At 41.1% G+C, this 20,710-nt stretch overlaps 2 protein-coding genes across 2 annotated transcripts; one reads left to right on the top strand and one right to left on the bottom strand.

The window, feature by feature from the left end:
* Positions 1-250: 250 nt before the first annotated feature.
* gatb (glutamyl-tRNA(Gln) amidotransferase, subunit B) lies at positions 251-12,255 on the bottom strand. The gene is made up of 13 exons (XM_028414844.1): positions 12,102-12,255; positions 11,425-11,578; positions 11,233-11,346; positions 7,658-7,856; positions 7,197-7,319; positions 6,980-7,093; positions 5,724-5,808; positions 4,960-5,004; positions 4,435-4,627; positions 4,009-4,142; positions 873-951; positions 610-744; positions 251-514 (listed from the first exon to the last, which is right to left on the bottom strand). The coding sequence occupies exons 1-13, from the start codon at positions 12,245-12,247 to the stop codon at positions 389-391; spliced, it is 1,647 nt and encodes a 548-aa protein (XP_028270645.1). The 5' UTR covers positions 12,248-12,255; the 3' UTR covers positions 251-388.
* A 139-nt stretch (positions 12,256-12,394) lies between these two features.
* On the top strand, positions 12,395-13,636 carry dctpp1 (dCTP pyrophosphatase 1). Its single transcript, XM_028414858.1, has one exon. The coding sequence runs from the start codon at positions 12,496-12,498 to the stop codon at positions 13,042-13,044; it is 549 nt and encodes a 182-aa protein (XP_028270659.1). The 5' UTR covers positions 12,395-12,495; the 3' UTR covers positions 13,045-13,636.
* Positions 13,637-20,710: the final 7,074 nt, after the last annotated feature.

The following is a 20,710-nucleotide window of genomic DNA, read 5'->3' as shown; positions in this document are numbered from 1 at the left end:
GCTTATCTGATGTAACAGAACAACTGTCATGTCAGCAATTTCATCTTCTGCCTCACAAATGACCATAATGGCCAATACTGCTCTATCCAATGGTACATTAGCTTATATGGAATGGGTTACATTCAATTATATTAGGTCCTAAAGAGGAATAATTCACCCTCTAAACAAAAATAATGTATCTCATCACACTCTGAACATTAAAGATATTTAACAGTCAGGGGTCAAACTGAAACACTTCTTCCACATACAGTGATGATGAGAATCATTTTATTGCTTTTAAAATAAATAAACACAGACCAAAATAAAGGCATTGTATAATATTTACAAACAGATCACCATCAGGCCCTCAGGCTGTGACACAGCTTGGTCTCACAGGAAGGTCTGACCTTTATGAGGTCTTTTTCTGCAGAATCCCCCTCACCAGGACCGGGTCTGCTCTACCTTTGGTCTCCTTTTGAACCAGGCCCATTAGCTTGTTCAAGACTTTCTTGTTGCCATTTCTGATAGCCTGAACCTACAGGGTACAGAAAACACAAGACATCTCAAAAACATTCACACAAATCTCCCTGTTAACGATTACATGTGAGAGTTTGTAGTTTGAGCCCTGACCTCATCAGGATGCGAGTCCACCACCTGCTGGCAGATGCTGTGCAGCTGTGCAGTGTCACTAACAAGCCCCAAATCTTGCTCCTGGGTGATCTGCAAGGCCGTCTTGCCTGATGACCTCCACATCTCCTGGAAAACCTAAGAGCAGGCGGAATCCCATAAGACGCAGGTGAGAGACAGAATACAAACAAGCACTAGGTTGAGCTCTGTGTGTACTGAATGACAGGCAGGAGGGGATAATTGCATGGTCTGTGTAGCTGACTGACCTGCTTGGCAACTGAAGAGGAGATGTGTCCCATTTCGTGGAGCTCCAGCAGCTCAGCCAGGGCAGAGGGAGAGATTGGGCTGAAATTAAATTAAGGGGGTAATTTAATTACACTTTAATAGATGGAGCTGAATTAGAGACATAAATGGTAGTGGAGATGGAGAGAGAGAGTAAGCTGGAGTGTCAGACTCAGACGGAGGAGGGAGTTTAGCAACATTTGTGATCTGAATTTAATGTTTCTGTCTTGTGCTTCTGTCAGTTTGTTCCTTAGTCTACAGAATCAGGCACCCCTCTGCAGATGTCGCATGAAGAGCTAAATTAAACTATCATTTCTTTAAAGGACACATCCACACAGTTGTGTTTCAGAGGAAAATAACCAGCCAGGTATAAGCTGCATAATGTTAGTTATTGAGAGTGTATTAAAATTATCGATAGATAAAGTGATCATAACATGAATAAAGCTTCGTAAATAACTATGGATCAATTAATTCCCATTTGCTAAAACGCATAAATGTATGAATTGGCAGTTTAAATAAATAAATACAATGAGAATCACTGAAATACTAGCTATTTAATAGGTGGCTACAAGTAACATTTTGAAATAAAAACACATACAGTGAAAAACTAAAAATGGATCAGCAGAAATAAATATTTAAGTTGTGAATTATTAAAAAAAAGCGATCCGAAAGTGATGGATAAATAAATGGTTAATGACAACACGATTCACTTGACCTTACATACAAACCTGACTCAACGAACATGAAAACTCAGTGTAACAACATTCCCTTTCACATGATCAATATTCCACACATGTCTGGACTGGTGGTACATGAGCTCATCTGGCTGTGGGAGAAGACCAGATAAAGAAAGCTGGGATGGAAATAGAGAGGCCTCATTATATTTGTTTTCAAATCTTTCACATTTTTAAAATTAAGATCATGTGGGCCTGCTGAGATATTTCACAATTCTGTCATCATGCTGTCGCCATTCTGCCACAAATCTGCCACCGAGTTTCCCTCATAGGCAGCCACCAGCAGCCTCTCTTAAAGGGGGGGGAGGCCTGAAACTTGTCTGAGCTGCTGGAGGTGTCTGGACGAGCTCTTAATGACATGTCTGGAGGTTCACCTCTCTGGCTGTCTGACCAATGTGCTTCCCTATTTCTTATTTCATCAATCTACCTTAGCAGTGTAGAGCCAGAGAGGCAAAAAGAAATGTGGGCTGGCCTGACAGCAGAGGCAAAAAAAACTTTGATAAGGCACCATGATTATATGAACAAGAAAGGAGACATCTGCAGACCTTCACAGGACTCCTCGAGACATTTAGCTTGCTGCCCAAACTGCCCGTTATTGCCTCCTGGCTCCACTTACTCAAAGTATAATTTTAATAGTTACTCTCCTTCTTCTCTGCCTGCAGGGTTTTTACGGTCCTGCTGACCATTTTTTGTTATACATTAACTTTCCTCCTTTTAACCAAAGCAAAATTATGCATAAAAACCAGCCACTTTGTGGTTTCCATCACAGCAGTCTGGGAGTGGTAAATAAAGTAAAGCTCACAGCATCTGTGCTGCCACCACTCCATCACTTCCATTTCATGCACTCTGTAATGACTCAGAGCTTTTAGCTGTAAAAAATTATGATTGCACTCTATCACTAATCTCAGTTGGACTCTCTGGCTGTCCTTCATTCTTCTTTTTTTGCTATGGTAACTATTAGGATGCCATTTTAAGAAAAATGAATAGAAATGAGTGTCCAGTATTTTAAGCCATAAACATAAACAGTGGAAGTTTTATTTTGAAGGACAAATGTGGGAGCTACCATAGCAACACAAAATAAAAAAATAAAAACAAATTCAACAGTGTTTTCTAACACCTTTGAAATCCTAAGGGAGACATCAAAACAACACCATGTCCAAAATGTATTGATTTCACTGATATAAGTGGATTTGTCCAAAATGAGCTTTCTTCTCACGGGCTATCAGGCTGTCACAGGGGCTTCCACAAGGGCAGAATGCAATGTTGTACAGTCATGGGTGAGAATCATTTTATCAAATCAATATTGTTGTTGTGCTGCCATTTTCAAAAAAACATTATTCTGAACACTACACAGGAGAAATAAGACCCTTTTTGTAGCCTAATGCTCATTAATCCAGTGCAAACCTTTTAAGGGAATAGACAGGAAACAGTTCAATAACTGAGATTTTAGTGGCATCTCCTGCTGAGCTGCTGTGTGTGTCAGGGTGTGGGTATCACAAGCAATCCCAAAATTAAATTCAATTTTTACAATTGGTGTGAATTTTTCATTATAACTCCAACACTCTGCAATTTTTGCTTTCAATTATCCCCGTAGATACGCTCTTACTATTTTTTTTCTAGCTTAGTAAACTGAACGCATCATGCCTGTGAGTAATGCTTGATTCAATATGATGCCAGCTGCCCATAATACTAACAATGACACAAAGCTTAGTCACTCGCACAGCCGTCAGTAGATATGATGCATCAGGTCAGCACTGAGGCTGTACATGTATTATCTGAGAGGCATCAGATGTTCTATTCATGTTCCTCAATGACCCAGCTCATTCACAGCTGAAACTGTGTCTATGTGAAAAGTTAATCTGCTTCATTTACATGTGTAATTGAATAAAACCTGGTGTTATATAGACAGGGATGGAACGGACCTCTTACTAATGCGAGGACAGTGACCGATGTTAATGACAGTGACATAAAACACGTAAATGTTGGACTAGTGCTGACAGCAGAGCTCCTGCAGGTCATGTTTACATCGCTACCCACACAGTTTGGCATTTCCCTTCTGCTGATATGCACATGCCAACACTGTTCACTGCCAGAACTCCCTCTAACCTCCAACCTCCTTCGCTATGCATGTTCATATGAATTTATCAAGAGTGCTTTAACAAGTAAAGTTTAGTCAGATGCTAAACTTCAGATACAATGTGCAGCAGACCACTTTAATTCACTTCAATTACAATGTTAAAAATTAAATTCTTGTAGTGGCCTGTGACACCTCTAAATAAAGAGAAATAGAGCCGGAGGTGACATTAATGAGGTCCATCTTTCCATGTTCATGTTTCATTGCTCCTTCTGCCACATTTCATGCTGTGATGTGTCGTGTGCTCCTCACCTCTGGCTCACGCTCAGGTCTTGTTGTTTGAGGTGACCCAACAGCTCATTTGTCACCCAGCCGATCACCTTCCTGGGCTCCTTTTTGGTCTCCTTCAACACCGCCTCAAAGAACTCCACCAGCCCCTCCTCATTCTGCAGCACATGCATATTATTTAATTAGGATTAAATTAGCTCAGCAGAGGCCATTAGTTCACAGCTGCCCCCAGCTGAACTGAATCCAAGCTACAACTAGCCACTCAGGGAGTAGAAAAACATCTTCAGAAAACTATGCTGTGAGCCCAGTTGCCTCCATCCTAAAATTCTTGGAAATATCTGAGCACACTGCATCAGATGGCCATTAAGTTAAAGACACAGAGAAGTGATTTAGTAAAGGAGCAAACTTCTCTTTTATTGGCTGGCTGCTTTCACCTGCTTAGAAACTCACCACCAGAGTGAAGCTGTGTTCCGGCAGGATGCCGTGCGTCTGCACCAGCCTGTCTCTTTTGACACTGGGTAGCTCTGGCAGCCCTTCCTTTATCTTCTGCACCACCACCGCCTGGCACGCATCAATGCAAGTGGTCAGTGATGCGTTATCCTCATACACAATCAAAGGGGGCAGGTTGGGCTCGGGCATAAACCTGAAAGAAGGCAGAGAGGAGAGGGGCTGTGAATGCTTTATCAGCAGTACAGATAAGCTCAGAGTGAAGGAGGCTGGCATCTGCTGAGCTACTAATAGTGATCTTGACACCACACTTGTCGCATTCCACTTGCTCCCCTCAACATTTGACTGCATCGGCCTTAAACATGTCTGTCTCTCACTCTCCTGTCTACACTACAACATGCAGTCACAATCGATTTCCAGATATCTAGTATTTATTTCTCTCCATGTAGCTGCCACTCCCAGTGTGGGCAGGATCGTCTCCACCTATTATTCTCTGCATACTAACAAAAACAAAATGCAGACAGTCACCTGTAGTCTTGAAGACCTTCTTTGTCCCTCATAGGAATGGTCTCCCTGGAAAAAAGACAAATCACAGTCTGATACTGTCTAACTATCTCAAACATCCCCATTTTGTTCACCTTGTTGGCATCTATTGGATAAAGGCAGTAATTGCAGGTGTGTGACCACTCCTCCCCAAGAGCAGTGTGATTAGTAAACACAGCATGTGGTTTGTGCATGTGGGGAAATCTCCATAAACACTCATATTACTGAGAGGCAGAATTACTGGTTTACCAAGTCATTTATCTAGTGTTTGAAAACATTATGTTAGACTTTATAATAATGGAGAAAATAATCAGTGGGTCAATTATCAAATAACACAATAAATCTGAATGTGTGTGTATGTGTGGCGATCCCTTTCACACGGCTAATTGTCATCTGACCACTTTCGCATGAATGAGAGGAAAAAGCCAATCATAGGCCATCACACACATTGTTTAATACGCCATGATCCTCGGACATGCGAGGCCTCATGGGAAGGACGCAGGGCTCCAGAAGATGATCAAGGCCTCAGCTGTGTGGGAGCTGGCTCATTCTGTGAGCTCATAAGCCTGTGAGTGGCTCACAGATAACACAGGACGACGGCAGCATCCAAATGGCTCTATTCATCATCATTACCATGATGGTTCGTCCTCAGCTAAGCTCAGGACTAATGAAGCAGGCAGAGATCCCAGTCGGAGGGTGTTATAGTGGCTAAGTCTTGGCATCACAGTGCTGCTTTTTCATCCTCTTACCCTGATTTGGAATCATACGCCCGGGTCTCGCTTTGCACCGTCCCCCCTCTCTGCAGGACATCAATCTGTCTCTGGATCTCATAGTCTGGTAAATATAAGTGAGAACATGAACACAAACACAGACCACAAATATAATTTGGCAGTAAATGCCAAACACCTGCTGTTATACACTGGCAATCCACAGGCCTCTGAGTGCTGCCACATTATAACTCTGATAAACGATGTTTTCCTCCATGACTTTTAAATACCAGTTTAGCTGCACAGTAAATGTGATACAACTTTATTGATAAATAATTCAGGCAGAGCACCACGGCATGTCAAACCCCACTTACAAACCTTGCATGTAAAATGCTGCAATTTTCTAGCTGGGACTTTTTGTCAGCTTGAAGTGAAGCTCAATCAAACAGTCAGTGAAGTTACAGCTGACATAAAATCTATGCTTTTCTCAAGTGAGCGGTTGCAAGAAGTCAGTGCTCAGTGCTATCACTTGGCTAATTGTTTATGAACGGCTGTCAGTCTTCAGTTTCTGCTTCACACGTTACTGCCTGCGTTAACTACACTTAACGCGCCTTCATAAATAAAATATGGATGTTTTGTTGCAGTATGCATGTGCTTCTTATTGCTGTCTAGCTGTCAAATAACATGGGAGAAAAATACAATTAATTTCCTCTGAATCGTTGTGGAATAGAAGTAATAGAATAACATGGAACCTCCCATTTTATGTGAGGCTATCTGCCAAGCTGTTTCTTGGCCAGGACAAGTTGCCAGGCAACCTGTGGGGACTTCAGGAAGTTAGTGATACCAGCCAAGAAATTGGGTGTTATATAATGGTTTTGGTACAGTTTAACCTAACAAAATATAACATTTTAATTAGTGACTTCAGAGGCAATTTTATAAATTATTAACTTTATGCCCCTTTATCCCCGCTTGGTGCCAAGTTGGCATGGCCACAAGTTGCTAAGTACACCTATGTATTTTTTTTTGTGAACACACAAAGCTAGAGAGGCCATAAAAACCTCAGTCTGCAGGCTCCGCCCAGCAGGCAGTGTCAGAATGGTCTATGATGGTTTGTGTTACCAGGGAAGCTAGCTACTTGCTCAACTTGGAGAACAGTGATAAGAAAAGCAATCACCTGTGCCCGCAGATTATATCAACAAATCTGACAGGAATGAGATAAAGAGATTAAGATAATGTCAAGTAAGGCTATATACATTTGAGGCCAACCAGCCAGACAGAAAGTTTTTAAAGTTGCTCACTGATGGCTCTGGCCAGGTATCGGACGCTGTTGATGTTCTTCACCTCTGTCCTGATCCCCAGCGGCTCACCTGGCCTGTGCACAGACACATTAGCATCCACCCTCAACTGGCCCTCTGAGGAGAAACAGTTAAAAGATGCATGTATGTGGAGAAGAAAGTTTAGAAGTGTAGCCTCTTGGTATAAGAGAAAGAGGAAGGTAGAGAGTGATTTCCATACCAGACATGTTGCCTTGACAGGTGCCCAGGGCCTGCAGGATGAGCTGAAGCTCTCTGACAGCTGCTGCAGCCTCCTCTCCACAGCTCATGTCAGGCTCCATCACTAGCTCCATTAGGCCTACACCTGACGCATGTGAAGACAGCTGTGGTTTACATCTTTAAGGTATCTATCCTGCAGAGCTCTGTGACAAACCTCAGCAGCTCTTGCTTTGTTGAACGACTTTATATTTAAACTCTGTCTACTGTTTTTTCGGCCGGTGTTAAATAGCAAAATTTGTGTTAGGTCGTGAAATATTTAATATTTATGTCACTGAGAAGCCTACAGTGACAATCAACTTCAAACTTCCAAGAACTCATTTATGATGATGTAAATAACACATTTATCGTGACTATTTTCAGCCAGGACAGTCAGCCATGTTCATAAACATAATAATCAAACGTGTGATGTCTAGACAATCTTACCTGCTCTGTTGAGGTCTATGAGTGTCTGGCTGCGGGCGTCATCGTGGAGGCTCTTGCCGCTGTCCTGCTCCAGTTGAATCTGTTTGATGTGCACTTTTTTCCTGATCATCTGATTCTTCTTTTTTCCTCCAAAGAGGCTATAAGTCAGTGTACCATCTACTGCAATGGGCCGTCGATGTTGAGTGATCTGGTACCCAGCCTGAAAGGAGAAAACACAATAATAGAAAAGTTTCCTCATAATATTTTGTTCATTTTCTTTAACCCTCTATCAGCTCACTGCAGTACAAGCAACCCAGTGAAGTATATATTTCTCCATACATTTGTAACCACAGATGAGATTTGGGTCTTCCAACCAGGTCTGTGGTTAGAAGCCAGCAGGGGATTCACCTCCTGACACAGGTGAAACTGGAGGCCAGGCTGATGCCTCTAAGGGAGTTAGATTCATAATGACACTAAATCAGCAAATTCAATTTATTGTCCAGCTGTGTTTGAATGAAGCAATAATCTCTCAATTCGTGTAACCAAACTGTCCTTTTTTACAAGAAGAATACCTCATATTATAGCAGTACAGTATATCCTGCAGTCTTGCAGTGAAATCCCTGTGCAACAGTGCTATAGTCTCTGTCTTGGGTCTATATAAAGGTGAGGCAGGCAGCATCAATAAAATCCTGAGCTAGGCTGATTGGCTGGGTTGTCATTAAAATGCAGAGGGAGTGCTGCCATTTCACTCAAGGTTTCTACTCACAAAAGCACAAGAATAAATATTTCATCTGCTTCTGTGTTCCTAAAAGAACCTGCTGCCCTAAGTATTAATTTCTCACGTTACTATGGCAACCACATCACAAGCACTAAACATTAATCATACTTATGCTAAAGAGAGTGAGGGCGTGGGAGAATGTGTGTGTGTGTGAGTGTTAGTCACCAGCCCTTTGTTCGGCATGCCTGATTGACACAATCAATCACCTCCATACTTCCTCCCTACAACAAATGGGAGGATACGGAAAACAAACACACTGCTGGGGATTTTCTTTTTCAATTTCTGCTCTTCTTGGAGGATTCGATCTGTAAATCTGCTGGACTTTCTAAATACTGCTGCAGCTTATCAGAAATCTGTTTCTTACTTTTGTCTGCAGATGAAAATGTCGTCTCTGCTGGCTAAAGCCTGAGTGAGCCATACTGTACATGAAGGAGTGTGTGCATTTCCTGCTTAATAAATCAACTACTTCTGGCTGCATAATGAAGGATGAGGAAAGTTTGCTGTTAATAAGATCCTAGTAGCCACATTAAGCTTCCCCAATTACACTCTGACAGCAGCCTCAGTCTTAATGAGCAGGTCCTGTGACTCCATGTACTTTTTATATCCAGCCCTGCTGTACATTACAGGATCTTTCTCCCACATACAAGAAGGCTTCAGACTCATTTCCCTGTTGTGAGGCGCTGAGTCACTTTCTGACTCATTCCACTGTCACTAAACAAACGAGACTCAGTCAGTCGGTGTGCTGCTGTTTTCCTCAGCTACCCAGCCGAGGTCACAAAGACATTTCATTTCTCTCATTAAAGATGTGTCAAAGCTTCAATAGCCAGGCCATGTCTGTTTATTTGGAAACGCAATATCTCAAGGAAATTGTAATTATATAGATTAGTGTGCAGCTGCTGAGGCATGTTATTAAAGGGCTGTTAAAAACTTTATGTATGTCCCTGGCCTGCCATTTCAATTCAAAGAAGGAATGCTGCTTGGACAGCAGCATTAATCATTTAATGAGTAAATCTGGTGTTTTACAAAATGCAATCAGGGACTTCTAGTGGAACGTTTCAATAATGTACAACGCAATTTACAAATGTATTTTTCAAGGGCGGGATAATTTCTCCCTCACTCCTGCTATTGGTTTGGTTTTCACAAGCGCAGATTACACTCAAACTTAAGGTCGAATGTGAGGAATATCCCGTCATCTGCATAATTAAATCCACTCTGAATTGAGTTTATCAAGCTGTTTCACACAACACTCAGACAGATCTCTCTCTGAGAGAGGAGATTAATGGTAAATCTGAAACACAAATAAAATGTTCAGGGTCGGCCTGCCGCTGCAAGTTGTTTGGGAAATCCCACAGTAAAATTATAATTGTAATCAGGTATTATTTGCTCTGCTGTGTGTGTCTGAATGAATCCAAAAGAGGAGATGATGCAAACTTCTGTCGACAAGCAACAAAGTAAGAGTAGCCCGACAGTAATCCCAGCGCTTCTGGAGGGGATTTTGCTTGAATTTTAATATTCATGGACTTTCTGGTGAGATAATGTATCATTTGCAATGATAATTAAAATCCGCTCTGCTGCCACTCTATGATAGCCAGTAATTCAGACAATTAAACAGGAAAAACTCTATCAGTCAAGATCTGCTGAAAATAGCTCTGCTCTATCATAACACATTTTCACAGCAGAAGAAAGTAAGCTCAGGAAAATAGTAGAAATTAGTCAAAAATATCAAGAAGAATTTCACAGCAAAAAAAGCAGTAAAAACACCAGCTAAAGCTCTTTTCTGCTTCGTGATTTGACTTTCATTTTAAGTTACTTCTTTGGATAGTGTCAGTGAAACACTACCAAAAAAAGTTCTTTGTCCGTGTTTCCCCTCCTCATTACCTTGCCCAAGGCTGTGTTATTGTAATGTAATACCAGGCAAGACAGGGTTTATAAATTCGACATGCAAAAACACCTATCTTCCAACAGTTACTACATTTATCAGGAAAGGTCTTCATAAGGTGAGTCACTGTGAAGCTCCTGTGACATTTTGTCATTTCCATCTAAGCCTGAAAATGTCAGTCAAAATGGCAAGAAAATTACCCCCCAGGCTTGGAAGGGTTGTGAAACCTTGCTATGTGAGCACTCCATTGGAAAGAGTAAAGTGAGTATCACTTGGCAAAACTGTTTAAAGCTAAAGAAGACTTTTTAAAAGATGCCACTCTCTTACACAACTACTACTATTCAGTCATGTCATGACCAATCGACACATACTTCTTGAATTCTTTAAAGTAAATTAGTAGACCACAACAAAAGAGTTGATGGCAGGCAACTGTTGCATAGTTTAACGTCAGAACGTGGGCTGTAAGAGGAATTCTAACATGTAGGGGCTGCTATCTGTAAAGTCCAGTATTAGTGTTAAATACTGTTGGCCTCTCTTAATTTTAATTAACCCTTTAATTTTCAGATTATATACAAAGAACAACAACAGACAGCTGTGCAGTGTTTCTCTTTGAGAAAACTATCTATCCACTAATGATTCAAATTATGGACTGAAAGAAAGAAGCCTCTAGATTATCAGCACAGGCACAGAGAAAGGAAATGACCTGTGTATAATATAAAAACAGAAGTGCACTTTTGCTGATTCAGCAAGGCTTGTTCAGTACTTAAAGTAGAGCTCATAGTCGAGAGAGTTCATTGGGAGTGTTGTGACTGGGAAGCTGGAGGAAGATGAGGACAGAATGATGCAGCCTGAAGTGTAGGACAAAACTTCCTCTAAGCTTCTTTTTTTCAGATTTTCCTTCTGTGCTATCTAACAAAGGACAGAGAAAAGAAAACTCACCGGGAGGTCAGCGTAAAAGTAGTGCTTCCTGTCAAAAAGTGACTTCCTGTTAATGGTGCAGTTGAGAGACAGTCCTGTCATCACTGCTGCTTCAACACAACGCTTGTTCAGGACCTAAGGACACACGAGGATGATAATGACTGGGCAGAAAGGAGTTAAAAGATCTCTTTTACTTGGTTAAAAATGACTTACTGGTAAAGTGCCAGGTAAGGATGCATCAAAGAAGGACACCAGGGAGTTCGGAGGAGCTGAGAAGCGCACGGGCGAGCCAGAGAACAGCTTGGTGCTGGAGTTAATTTGGGCATGGATTTCCAAACCCACCACTCCCACCAGCTGCTGGGGAACACTGATAGTAGAGACACAACCACATAAAAACAAATTCTACTAAAACAGGTGGACTGAGGATGAGTAAGTCATAAAGAACATGTAATGTATTGAAACTGGAAAGTAAAAACAAATACTTAAAGTCAAAAAACACTTGACGTTTTACGGTTTGTCTGCTGAACACATAGCTGTATTTTCCAAAAATGCAATGCACAATGAAGTACAATGAGCAAATAGTTTATTACTGTCAAGTGCCATAGCTGCTTTAGTAAAATGATTAAGGACTTTTACTTTACATAAGTAAAGCAGATCATGAGTTAAACAATATGTAAAATACAATGAAATGTTAAACATTTAGTGAAGCTTTCAGTCAGCTAAAGCATCTAAATGCATCTGCTTGTGTGTAATATATAAGTAATAATTATGGTTATTATACAAATAGTTTCTAAGCATTTTCTTTTTCACAACTGCTGTCAATAGCTATTACAGGTTAATAGTAACGCTACATACAAAGTCAGGTCATAGACAGTAAGCGAACATATCACCTTTTAGCTTTTAGCTGTGGTTGACTGTCGCTTTGTATACTTGTCGTGCTAATTCGTCGGATCAAACATGAAGCTTTTGGGTAAAATATCGATGTTTGTCTCATGTTGTGCAGCAGCTCACTTGCTGCTACACAGGAGGCAGCCATGTTGACTGCGAAGCTCCAAGGGAGACGGGAAATGTAGTCTTTGAAATAAGGTTATATTCGGGAGTGTAAGCCCCTTGTTCACAGTAAAAACTACAAAGCCCAGTGTTCCACGATTTCTGTTTCCGACATAAGTTGCGTCATATCCGTTTTGACAACTGGCGGGACTTCTCCACCTGGTAGTACAAGAGCGGGTTGTTTACACGCTTATAAAGTTTTAACGCCTCGCTGTTGACAAAAATCTACTCAACATGATGGCGACAAATGGAAAAGAAGCAGGTGGACTAACAGATGGCGTGTTGTCAGTGTCTTCTAATGGCAGCAGCGTTGATGTTGCTAACTCCGTTGTTGTGAACGGAGCAGGAACGGGGGGCGCACCGTCCCACTCCAAGGTGCAGAATGGAGGGACGGTGGCCGCGCAGAGGTTCACCTTCTCCCCGGAGCCCACCATTGAAGATATACGTCGCCTTCAGGCCGAGTTCACGGACGAGCGAAACTGGAACCAATTCCACCAGCCACGCAACCTGCTGATGGCCATGGTCGGGGAGGTGGGCGAGGTGGCAGAGCTCTTTCAGTGGCGGGGAGAGGTGGCTGAAGGCCTGCCGGACTGGACCGAGTCGGAGAGGGAGCATTTGGCGCATGAACTTAGCGATGTGCTGATCTACCTGGTGGAGCTGGCGGAGAAGTGTCGTGTCGACCTTCCTCAAGCGGTGCTGCGTAAAATGGCTCTGAACAGGCTGAAGTACCCCGCCAGCAAAGTGCACGGTTCTGCTAAAAAGTACACCGAATATAAGGACTGAAGGTGTGGATCAGGGGACACTGGCTGCAATGACTGCTGGAGCTGCTGTTCAGCAGTCACCTATTGGAATTGAACAGGTTCAAATGGCTTTTCTTGGACTCGTTCCCAAACTATGGATGCTCTTAAAAGTTGTTTTTTTTCTGTGATGGTTGCATCCATATGTAAAATCCTATTTAAACGTCACAGCATATTCCCTAATGTGAAATATGTTGGGTTTTACTGAGGTTTTATAATCAGGTTTTTAGAGAGCACTGATATGCCAGAGTCATTTTGCGACATGCTTTTAACAGGAAGTAGTACTGTTGTGCAGGGCCTTTGGGGAGGATTAGAGAGAAAGTACTTCTCACTGAACATTTAGCTATTAAGCTTGGTTACTGTGTAGGGGTATGACTGACTGGATTAGAAAAGCTGGTGGAGTTGAAATGATTGTTGTCCTGACATTTACTAACATGGATATGTGAGGAATGAGAGTGGCAACGTAGCGATGCTGAGTTGTTTTTGTCAATGTTCTTTGAATTACTCTCAAAAAAATATATTTTCTTCCTACCACTGCTGTTACAATTTTTCCTAAGTAAAAGTTGCTCCAAGTCTGCCATGTGTGTTTCACTCATATGCTTTAAATGGGGTGTGTTAGGGCCTGGACACCGAGTGGTGCGAATTCTCTTGGATTTGGTTTGGCCGTTTTGCCGAAAGAAGTTCAAATTTGAGGGACTTAACTAATTCAAAAAGTCTCAAAATTTTCCCCAAACGTCGGCCCCCATGAACATGTTTATATGCCACTGTCACCAAGATCGGCCGGGGTCCAATGGACCAGCACCAATTGTTTTTTTTGTTGCAATTATTACTAGTATTCTCAACCCAAGACGCACAAAAAAGTCACTTAGACCCCCCCTCCAAACTCCACCGGAAGTCCTGTTGAAGACTTTGGTCATGTTGGGTGATTTGCGACCCTGCTACAAAACTTTTTACGCCCGGCATACTTCATCGTATTGATCTGAAATTCACTGCGTCCACTTATGATACCAAAGGAAATAGATCTATTCCAAAACTTAAAAATATTACGGTGTGGCCGGGGCGTGGCCTCAAAGTTAGCCCTTTGCCATTACACAGGAAGTTACTGTATTTATTGTAGTACCAGCCACATACTTCATCCAATGTGGACATAATCTTACAGTACGGCTGTTCATCTGAGACTGAACAGATTGATATGCTAATATGATGATAAAGCCATAGTTCCACCTACTGGCAGCAGGAAATGTTTTTCGGGGTACACTTTGGAAATGAGAGGAGAACATAGGAGAGGAGACTGTGGTGGCCCCCGCGGACAGCAAATTGTGCGAGGGCACTATAATTTGAATTCGAGTTTTTAAGTTTTTAAATAGCTTTATTGATTGTAATTTTGAAAAAAAAGCTTTGTACAGAAGAAAATGACAAGTAGTTAAGGGTGGATGATCTACTCGATCTCATTATGTAATCCTTTATTTACAGCCCCATCCATTTTATTTAACTCAGCCTGGTTTAGATGGTAAAAAAGTCAATTTTCCTCTCTGTAAAGATTTAAAATATAAAATGTGAGTGCAAGAGCAGTGCATTAAGTGCAAACGTCTGTCTGATTTTTCATTTGATGTGTTCCGAGACACAAATATTGCCCTCAGCTGTATACCCTGGTATTCACTCAGAAGAATGAGTCATCCACTGGCTGCAAAGAGAACACCCATGCATCACTAAGTTGTTCTTGTGTACAAGCCGAGCCTGACATCAAAGCAGCTTTTTACTTGAGAAGATGTGACATGGCTTTCCACATTAGAAATGAGCAATTGTTTATCGTTTTGGTGCCTATCCAAAAATGTGACTATGCAAATTCTTCTTACGGTGTTGTAATGTGTTTTCTTTTTGGCCTCCTTGGAGTGAAGGGCAAAAAGAGAGAAAGAAAAACAACAAAAAGAGCTAAGCTTTTTACTGTCGTAATGATATGAAGGTAAATATACTGAAGCCTCCTGAATTTGTTTTTCATGCTCATAAACTCTTCACTTTAATCCACCAAATTTAGCAAGATTTGCCCTGCAGCCAAAACATTTCAGTAAACACAGGCTGTCACTTACAGTAGTCTTGCTGTGCACAGTGGACAAACCTGCATCTGCACCTGCATGCAGCGTCATTGTGACGCTGTGTAGGTGCTACCTCAACAGTCTAGATGTGGAGCTGGCAGCTTTGCAGTTACAGCTGTCTCAGGAGAGTCAAATGTACTGTAGCTGTTTTCAGCCTACATCAGTGCTTATCCTGCAGTTTTCTGTGGTTCTGCTTCTCTGACACACACATGTCCCGCCTACAGTTATTCTGCAGAGGGCTTGTAGGGGTTTCCCCCCCCTGACAGGACAGGTCATCAGTAAAAATGGCTGCAGATAACCATCCTGAATTAACAGAGGATTTCAGCTTTAAGTTTGCACCAGCATGAAAACGCAATATATTCCCCTTGTGATGTAATAAGGGGCTGCGAACATCTAAGTGACAGGGGTTTAGAGGTTGGGGGTGGTTTGCATGACTTTTCTGAATGAATAAATTACAAAAATAAGTAATATTTAACATTTGTTAGGACATCAATCCATCTAAGCAATGCTTTAAACATCCATAAGAGCTTAAGTACACTTAAGAACTAATGTGTAATGGTGGATTCAACTCACTGCTGATAAGTGTACTTCATGTAGACTCTATCTGCTGTCTGATGGAAGTGGGTTTTAAAGCCTGAGTGGGCAAATGGCTTGGAAACACATCAAAGTTGTCTAGGAGTAGGCACCACCCTGCAGATGCCATGGTTAATGGTAAGTTTGCAGACAGGGTTTATGTGCTTCAAACCAAACAACAAAGCAGACCTCCAAACTGCATCCGTGTCTCTTTCTGTGTGGGTGCATTCATTAATATGTTATTTTCTTTGACGTAGGTATATGTACACCTGCTATCCTGAGGTTCAGTGTGTGTTTATTTCACACACTTTGAAATGTTATAATTGAAAGTGAGCTGAGGAGAGGAAGTCGGTCTCCTCATGTTTTCAGAAAGATGTTAGTTATATGGTGCTACTTCTTGCTTGAAGATGGCGCTGAGGGCATAATTACATGTAAGACTTTTGATGAGTTTACATCTTACATTTCTTTTATAATGCTCGGCCCATCAGATACCATCAGGCCTGTGGTTGCTTATTCTGTGTTGAAAAGGACATCTAGTTTTTCATGCTCAAACAGATAGGCTTTCAAAGAGACATTTACTTGAGTGAGCGTACTGTGTGCACGCTTTGGATTCTCTTTTTCTTTCTGGACTCTTTCTCCTCCTTTTCACTATCTGAGTCTCACACACACACACACACTCTCTCTTTCATCCTGTCATAAAGACAGCAGTGGGAGCTGTCAGGTCTCACACAGTGGGGTTATCCAGCAGCAGGGGTTCACATCACATCCCATACTCATGCACACACACACGGACACTATCTTTTTCTTTGACTAATGGATATGCATGATTTCTTTCCCTTTTGTGTGCTTCTGCCAGAGACAGTCACATCCTAAATACCCCAAATGGATCCATTCTGAACATCAACTCCTTGGCAGTCTTCTTTAGTTTCATCCAGACATACAGCTCAGCCAATACAGCAATGTTATGGGTCCAATTTCCTGCCAACAATTAAACATTTATATGGGTGCTGTCATGGTTTACAATCAATTCTTTATTGTCTGCATGGGGGCGTTTGGTTCCAGGCTGTTGCTTATCTATAATTGCAGAAATATTGTCCTTCCCATTTCATTTTTTTACTGTGTAATAATCATCCTTCTGTGTAAGATATGTAGGAAATGTCTGATGGAAGATGATATAACAAAAAGAAGCATGTAGAATTTCTCATCAAGCTCTTGTTTAACAAGTTATCTAGGCCTATTTTTTCCCACTTCTTCTAGTTTTAATTGTTGGTCCTTATCTAATGCTCATGTGCCAAGATATACAAAGACAGACTAAATACAAGTGTGAGAAACTGTATTGTGTAATTACAGAGAGCCAATAACTGTGGGTTTATTCACATTTCATTCTTGACTGTACACTGCTCTGCTGTGTTTTGATTTGTGAATGAAGAAAATCACAGGTATTACTTATCAAATAAATGGTGATTGGATTTCATTCATCTGCCTGGACTTACTGGACACAAACGAGTAATCGTCAGGTCCAAACGTGTTTTGTTCATGAGACCGTTCATTGAGAACTAATGCAGACATTCAAGTGGACTTTGTCTGCTACACACACGTGACATGTGTGGAGGCCCCGCAGTGAAGAACGAACGCACCCTCGCCCCGAGGGCGGTCAGTTTAAGATCTCAGTCTGCACCTGTCAATTTAGCGCACCTGCGGGTTTTTAAAACGCGGTGTAAGAAACAAAATGTCCTGCAAATAGTCTTTTTTTGCACGTTTTCTGCTCTGTAGGATCATATCTGGTGTTGAATCAGTGCTTCAGGGTCTGCAAAGGCCTGTCCACCCCGCAGAGATGACTCGTTAACTGCGTCACTTCACCAGGCTAAGGTAAGATGCTAATGAATGTTAATTACTTACTGTTGCGTTTGACATGGAAATAAGCTTAATGTTGTCTCTACAAAAATGTTAAATCCAGAACACACAATGCCACATGCTGAATAGTAGTTTTATGTTAAGGTTAATTCTATATTTTGTATCGTAAATCAACAAAATGGCTGCCTGAGTTCTCAAATTTAATGCTAACTTTGGATAATAATGTGAATACAGCTAGCATAGCTGTGGATGCATCCCAGTTTGTTGTTGTAGTTTTGTACTGTGTTTCAATTGTTTTCTATCTGTGTAGTTCCCCCCAGGTTGCTGATGTAGTATTTGTGAATTTGCCAAATGGCTCACTGAAAATTGGGCCTCAAGTAGAGAATGTGATTGTGATTGTGTAAATCCATTATACGGTGTGAATTGTAGTATAATCAGGATTCAGGATTGTTTCACAGTCCCATTCAAACCATTATTTTCCTGTAATCAGCGCATTAATGTTGTCACAGAATGAAAGAATTCGTTCAAATTCAGCATAAAATATATTCAGATTTAAACTGTCAGGTCTGCTGTTTGGCTGGCTTAATGCTTTTTATACAATAATTAGACAACAAAAACATTGTATTGCTCTTGTTACTTGGTACATCTGGCAACCTTGTTACTCACACTGACCTCTTGCTAATGAACTCTACATGACATTTCAAAACAAGACCTCTGTCTGCAAGCTATGAATCCTCGTGCTTTTGTATGCATCCATATAGGTACAGCTCTATGTTTTGTGGCTGCATACTGTGTCAGGTTGGTGTCAGGTTTATCTCTTGATGCTGAGAGGTGTATTGTTGCAGACTGAGCAGCTGGAGCTTGGCCCACACTGCATCATTGTATTCCAGCATTTCATCCTCCATCTCTAAATCCACCTGTAGGCTCTGACTCCCCAGTGGAGGAGTTTATCATTGTCACTTCCCAATCTGCGCTACGCTGAGCTCAGTGTTTGCTTGCAGGGAGTCATTGAGGTCCATCTCTGACACCAAATAAACTCTCTCTACTACTCTGTATCCATTTAAAAATGCATCAGTTCCAGTAGTGGTGTAGTGGCTGACTAAATGACCTTTCTTGTACTGATCTGTAGCGCACAAGTGTATGATATTTATGTACTATTTGCTTTCAGTTTTTCAGTCCATTCATAGCTCGCAGGATTTTGTTGCTCTTTTGATCCAAGCTGGTTTGTTTTACTGCCTATAGGCTTTCTGTTGTAGGTTTTCTGATTTAGGTGTGTTTTGATACAAAAACACCTTCCTTGGTTAATACAAAAATGGAACAGAACTAAACTCAGCTTGAATGAATAAATGTCAAGTACTGGCCAGTCTCTCAACTATGCCATTTATGGATTTTCCTTGGGGGAAAAAATATATCTTTGGTTGCTTCTCATATTGTGAAATAGACACTGAAATCTGGAACATTTTGTGTCTCTAACAAAGGGATTATCTTTGGACTAAATTAAATATGGCGGAGTTGTGGAAGGTTTTATTTCAAAAAACAAAAAACCTGCTGCTTTATTTGAATCAAGTATTGAAAAGCTAGGAAAATGGGCCAGCTAGTGAAGTGTGAAACTGATTGGCTACTGCTGTTGATTTCAATGTGTGATTTGTAAACTTAGTGTGAAAAGCGCTGTCGCCAATGCGCTGTTTTAACAGACTTTATTGCCATTGTCAGTGAGGATGAATGTGACCTGACAAGCTGTTCAACACTCTTCAATACAATGTAGAGATGCTGCACGGCTAATTTGAGCCATTTAAGTCATTAGCTTCATGTTTAGTCAGTGTGGACTATTGTTTTAATTCTGCAATGGTGGTAATAAAATACGCTAGTATAGCAGCAACAATGCAAAAATAAATAAACAAAAACAAAAATGCCAGGTTTGTATACTTAAGCACAAAAAACAGGAAATTTAGAGTTTTTGACCTAAAGTAGAAAAAGTCCTGCTTTGAACACCAAACGCCTATGTTCCTATCATGCATTTTGTAGTCAAGCTCTCATGAGGTATATGAATCTCTTCTTTGTTTAGGTTGGAACCCCGACCTAAACATGCCATTTTCATTTCTCACCAGTGAGAAAAGAAAATCGCACATCATAGTCATAGCAGACTTAACTATTTTCCAAATCATCACCTGATCATCTAATGGTCACCTAACAAAACATTTCAGAATGATGAAAAATGACAAAATTTGTGTCCACATGAATTCATAAACAAGGTATTCAGGCCATATTTCAACTGACAGGAACATTCAGATCTGTTTTGCTTTTATCATACTTTTTTGTGTCAGTTAGACCAGGAACACTTGACAATTATGTGGAACTTTATATTCACAAGGAGTTGAATGTGCAACGCAATCCAGGGTTGCACAAAGTTGCACAGGTGTTGCTGCTGTTGGGACAGCCCCTAGAGATACTTGACATTTTGATTTGCAGCAAGTACTAAATGGTATGCAACCACAATTGTAAAACACATCTGACGGATGTATCTGGCAAATGGTTTATAACAGTAATGATCAAAGTGTGAGAGAGCAGACACAGGTCCCATTCACATAATGGCCGCAGGGAGCCAGAGCAACAAAGCCAATACATGAGAAGCAGGAGGATTGTCCTTTTGATGGAGCTGTGCAACATTAAAAGACTCATGCTTGGCTCACATGCAGTGCCACTCAGACTCAAACACAGCATTCAGAAATTATGGACATTTAAAGGATAAGGTGGCCAGTGTTTAAAAAGTCAAGCAGAGAAAGGGTTTGTTTGTCCTTTTGAATCCTGGGGTATCAAAAGATAATGGCAGGTGCAGAGTTTTATAATCTAATTCTTACTAGGGAAGCATTGCTGTTTGCACAGACATTCTTCCATGCATTAACTCTTGTGAACCTTAGGTCATGCTTGTTTGATAATCTTTTCAGTGCCAATACTACATTCTCCAATGTCAACAAATATATATAAAAACAATTGACAAAACATAGCTTTAATCTGTCTTCTAGAACTTTTTACATCTCTTGTGGCTCTCAGATCAGCATGTCCTCAGAAAACAAGCGGCAGTATGGTTGATTGATTGAATAAGTGCATGTAAAATCTCCTGTGGGGGGCAAA

This window comes from Parambassis ranga, chromosome 1 (genome assembly GCF_900634625.1).
Source record: "Parambassis ranga chromosome 1, fParRan2.1, whole genome shotgun sequence".
Classification (NCBI taxonomy): domain Eukaryota; kingdom Metazoa; phylum Chordata; class Actinopteri; family Ambassidae; genus Parambassis; species Parambassis ranga.
The sequence above is the reverse complement of the archived record's forward strand: the minus strand, read 5'-3'. Positions and strand labels throughout refer to the sequence as shown.

Coding starts and splice junctions, on each gene's coding strand:
- gatb (XM_028414844.1), bottom strand. CDS start 12,247: ATGGCTGCCTCCTGTGTAGCAGCAAGTGAGCTGCTGCACAACATGAGA. Junction 7,320..7,657: donor CATAGACCTCAACAGAGCAG/GTAAGATTGTCT, acceptor CACATGCGTCAG/GTGTAGGCCTAATGGAGCTA. Junction 745..872: donor CCTCTTCAGTTGCCAAGCAG/GTCAGTCAGCTA, acceptor GCCTGCTCTTAG/GTTTTCCAGGAGATGTGGAG.
- dctpp1 (XM_028414858.1), top strand. CDS start 12,496: ATGATGGCGACAAATGGAAAAGAAGCAGGTGGACTAACAGATGGCGTG.